Source organism: Lipotes vexillifer, unplaced genomic scaffold (assembly GCF_000442215.2).
Source record: "Lipotes vexillifer unplaced genomic scaffold, Lipotes_vexillifer_v1.1 scaffold636, whole genome shotgun sequence".
Classification (NCBI taxonomy): Eukaryota; Metazoa; Chordata; class Mammalia; order Artiodactyla; family Lipotidae; genus Lipotes; species Lipotes vexillifer.
In genome coordinates this window covers 797,178-801,998 of record NW_006786547.1, presented here as the reverse complement: position 1 = coordinate 801,998, position 4,821 = coordinate 797,178, and the positions used below count along the sequence as shown (strand labels likewise).

The window sequence follows — 4,821 nt, the reverse complement described above, 5'->3', positions numbered from 1 at the left end:
CCCCGCGCGCCCCGACGGCGGGCCCGGCGGCACGCAACACGCCGCGACAATAGCTGCGACTTTTTGAATGGGCTTCCTCGCGTTGTCAGCGCTCATTAGCATTCGCGGCGGCCATTGGCCGAGGCTGACCCATCTCCTCTCCGATTGGCTGAGAGGCCGGCAGCCCGGTTTGATTTTCGAGCGGAGGGGTCGGAGCCTCGCGCGGAGGCCCCCGGCCAGTAGAGGGCTGGGTCCCCCAACTCTGCCTCCTCTCGACCTCGCGGGTGGGGGACGGACCCCTGAGCGGCCCCCTTATACTTCCCAACTCCCACCACACCAGCCCTCCCGCCGCGGTTCCGCCCTTGCCGGGTTTGGCCGCCCAACCCACCTCTCCGAAGGGCGGGGCCAGGCGCCCTGCAGAAAACCTGTGCCCAGGTGGCCTCCTGGGATATGGATGGGGAGCACAGCCCTCCAGACACCCACCTTCCCCCTCTAGCTCCCCTGGGCGCTCTTCGCTGAGGGTCCCCCGGCGCAACCCTGGGGCTCCTTTCTCTTGCGCCAGGCGGGCCCCAAGAGGATTGTGGGCTCCAGCCAGCTGGGCGCTTCCCCTCACAGAGGCCTCTCTGTCCCCACTGCTGCTAGCTTCTCCTCTGGCCCCTGGGGATAGCCTGGCCTTTCCTGTCGGCTGCAGGACAAAGCCACGTTTCCCGTGTCCCCAGATTCCTGTCTGCTCGCAAGATCCTCTGCTCTGGCCCCTTACTCTGGCTGGTCACTTCCTCCAGCTGCTCCTAGGGCTCTCATGGCCTCCTCAGGACAGCTAGGCAGCCGTGTGTACCGCCGCCACCACTGCCCCTGCTTCATTTCTAGCCAGGATGTGGTCACTCCGTCTGGTCAGTCTGGGAGGGGACAGGGCTTAGCCTGCAGTCCAGCTCTGGGAGGCCATCTCAGAATCAACCGGTGGAACCCCTCCCCCAAACCCTGGGACCCCTGCCTTCACCACAGCCTGTTCTCAGACCCTGCCCTGCTCCCTCCCCTCCCCTGACAGTTTTCTACATGCAGCTGGCACCTTGCCACTGAACAATGCACATGTGTTATCTGCTGCTTTAGAAGCAGACTGTCCACCTTCAGGGGTAAAACAGCAAAGAGTCACCAAACACCACCTCCAGACAGGCTGCTGGCACAGGGCTCGGCTCCACCCTCTGGCTGGCCTGCCTACCTGGGTCTCTGTGTCCTTGGGCCCCAGGCACTGGTCTGTGTCTCAGGCTGTAAGGGCAGCTGCCCTGGCCAGGGAGTGTCCTGGGTCCATTTCTCTCCTGGGGTTACCCCTCAAAGTGAGGACTCTTTTGTGGTAAGGAATCTGGGGGTTACCTAGAAAGCTGTGAGCCTGGAGTCACCCCATGGAGACTGGTCCGTCCCTGCCTTCCCAAAGTGACAGGACCAGCCAAAGTCCAAGGGGGCATTCAAGCCATTTGTCCTACAGTTCATCTCCCCCCTCATTCTCTGCTTCCAGCAACACCCACCCCCCACCCCACTCCCCTATCCTTAGGGTACCGGCATTCCCTCACCTCTAGGCCTTTGCACTTGGTGGCTTTCCTCCCAGGAACACCCTTCCTGTTTGCTCCTGGCTGAGCCCTGTGCTCTTTGGAAACAGGGCCTGGTCCACAGTGGTGCTCAGTGGAAACCATGCTGGAGGTCGCAGCAGAAAGAGAATCTTTGTGTGGGATGCCGAGCCAGGGCGAGGCCTGTGCGAGGGGGTGGCCTGGGGACAGCTCTGTGGGAGCCAGTTCCGGTGTGGAGGCCGGCGGCCGGCAGCCAGCAGCCAGCGAGCGGTACTGCTGCCTCTCAGGGCCGCGTGACCAGCGGGACCCAGACGAGACTAGGGCCCTTGTGAGCCTGCGCCCACTGTGTTGCAGAAGCAAAGGCCTCTCAGGGCATCTAGGGCTGTGGGGAAGGTGGCCCCCGCTGGCCCTTGGTCTGTGGGCTTTCCGTGGCCCCGGGCTAGGCACTGGAGGAAGGCATGGAGGCAACTGGAATCAGTGGCAGCTCTGGACGTGGGACTAAGGCGTGGCCCCCGTGTCCTTCTTATCCTGAAGTCTGATCATTTCCTCCTTCCAAGCTGCTTTCCAGCCTGGCCCACTTTCCCAGTGGCAGCTTTCAGATTTGCTGTCACCTGGGGCGGTTTCCCAGACCCCCAGGCAAGGCAGGTGCTCTGCGGCCTTAAATTTTTTTTTTTTTTTTGCGGTACGTGGGCCTCTCACTGTTGTGGTCTCTTCCCGTTGCGGAGCACAGGCTCCGGACGCGCAGGCTCAGCAGACATGGCTCACGGGCCCAGCCGCTCCGTGTCACGCGGGATCTTCCCAGACCGGAGCACGAACCCGCGTCCCCTGCATCGGCAGGCAGACTCTCAACCACTGCGCTACCAGGGAAGCCCGGCCCTTAAACTTTTTGAGGTAGCCACCTCAGTTGTACCTTTCACCGTGCCAGCCTGGAGCTCCTTGGAGTGGGCAGGGGCCCTGGGCCACTCTGTCCCCACCCAGCACAGGGTGTGGGAGGAGGGACGGGCACCTGCCTCCAGTCCGGAGCGGACCCCAGGGCTCTCTGGCCTCCACTCCCACAGTGACAACCAGGAGACCTTGTTGGCCTTGGGGTCCTGCTCCCCCGAGCCCTTTGGACTAGGCCCTAGGGCAAAGGAAAGGTGGCTTCACGGCCACAAGCGTGCCCTTGGCAGGGGTCCGGGAAGTTGTCGCCCGCCCCTGCCTCCTTGCTTCTTCCGCGTATCTGTGCCCCGGCTGCCAGGGTGGGTCAGCTCCCGCACTCCTGGCCCTGCAGGTGCCTCTGGCTCCCTAGCCCCGATCGATCGTCCCAACCCTGCTGGTCTCACTTTCACCCACGCCTTGAGGTGGGATTTAGGGGTTACCCTGACCAATATGGACCCCAAGTTGAAGTTCTGACGCCTGCCTTCCAGGGCGCGTGTGCAGGGGCAGTAAGAGCTGGGGGGACTCTGGCCTGGGGTGTGGAGCCTGCTCTGCTCCCTGCTTCCCTGCCTTCCACGTCCAGCTCCAGCATCTGTCCCGGGCTGCCCTTCTCCGCCACAGGCTACAGGAGCAGGCCATCCACTCATTCAGCACACGCTCTCGACCAGTTGTGTGGCCCAGTCACTGTGCTAGGCTTGGGGTCCAACACGTTCGTTCCGTTAACAAACACTGACCGAGTGTCCACTGTGTGCTGGGCGTGGATATAAAGTGAGGGACAGGGCTTCCCTGGTGGCGCAGTGGTTGAGAGTCCGCCTGCCGATGCAGGGGACGTGGGTTCGTGTCCCGGTCCGGGAAGATCCCACATGCCACGGAGCGGCTGGGCCCGTGAGCCATGGCCGCTGAGCCTGTGCGATGGGAGAGGCCACAACAGTGAGAGGCCCGCGTACTGCAAAAAAAAAAAAAATTAAAGTGAGGGACAGAGCAGTGAACCAGACAGCATCCAGCTCTCATGGAGTTTACTTCTCATGGGGAAGTCAGGCAGGGGAGAATGTAGAAAGGCACGAAAGAACAGAAGAGGATGGGAAGGTCTCTCCATCTGTGACTTGTGAGGCGAGATCTGGCAAAGTGGGGCAGAAAGTCACGTGACTTTCTGAAGAAGAGCCATTCAGGTGCAAAGGCCCTGAGGCAGGCTGACTTCTTTCAGGTCCAGGAGAAGGTACAGTGGGCCCCCAGGAGGCTGTGAAGCGCCACCTCCTAACCCAGAAAGGGTAGTGGAAGGGGTGGGGCTCTATGGACAGAACCTGCCTGCCAGGAGAGGCAAGGGCCTTAACAGAGGTTCCCTGGGACAGGCTGGGGGAGATCTTACTTTTCATTTTGGGTCCTAAAGCACCATTTGAACTTGTTTTAACCATGGGCATGTATTACTTTCAGACTTAATAAAACTCGTTTCTAAAAGAAAGTTTTGTCTTCAAGTGGCTGAAACTACTCTTTCATATTTTTCACAAGGGAGTTTGTAAACAGCAAGATGTTTAAAACCAGATAGCTAAGTAACAAGGCAGGGCGAGGGGCAGCTCCTGCGCGGTTCCGGTCACATGGCAAGGGGAAGGAGGGGGGATGTGAAGAAGGGAGCCCCCAAGGAGGCAGGGTGGCCTTCTGGGGGACCTTGGTGACATCCAGACACCCGGCCCTACTGCTGATCTGGCTCTGTCCTCCCCAGCCCAGCCGTGAGTCGGCTGGCCTCTTCACTGAGCCCCGGACTGCTTTCCCCGGCGCCAGGTGTCTTGGTAAATGCAAACAGGTCCACGGGCAGGGACAGACCCTAGCCTCTCCCTCGGGTGCCCCGCCCCCCAGGGCTGTGGGCAGGTTGGTGAATTAGAACTGAAGTCGGTCCTCCTGCGCGTGAGTGGGCAGGGGCGGGGCTCGGCGTGGCCTCCGGGGCCGGAGAGAGGCGGGGCGGATCGGGGGCGGGACCGGGGCGGGATCGGGGCCGAAAAGAGGCGGGGCAGGCGGGGGTCCGCGACCCGGCCGGGCTGGGCCTGGGCGGGGTCAAGGCGGGGCGCCCCGGGCCCGCCCAGCTGGGGTCGGCACCGCCCGCCGAGTCCCGTGACGCTAGTCCGAGAGCGCGGGTCACGAGTGCCAGCGCGGCCGACGGCGGCGGCGGCGGCGGCGACATGGCCTCGGAGCTAGACGTGCGCGCCCGGCTGCAGCGCGCCGGCCAGGAGCACCTCCTGCGCTTCTGCGCCGAGCTGGCGCCGGGCCCGCGTGCCGCGCTGCTGGCCCAATTGGAGTCCCTGGAGCCCGAGGCGCTGCGCGAGCACTGCCGGCGCGCGGCCGCCGCCTGCGCGCGCCCTCCGGCCCCCGCGCCTGA

At 63.1% G+C, this 4,821-nt stretch overlaps 1 protein-coding gene across 1 annotated transcript in view; it reads left to right on the top strand.

Moving 5' to 3' along the window:
- Positions 1-4,624: 4,624 nt before the first annotated feature.
- The window catches only part of UAP1L1 (UDP-N-acetylglucosamine pyrophosphorylase 1 like 1), a 5,027-nt gene continuing 4,830 nt past the window's right edge, over positions 4,625-4,821 (top strand). The window contains exon 1 of the mRNA XM_007459006.1: positions 4,625-4,821. This exon is cut by the window's right edge and continues 86 nt beyond it. Coding sequence (XP_007459068.1) covers positions 4,625-4,821 — 197 coding nt within the window.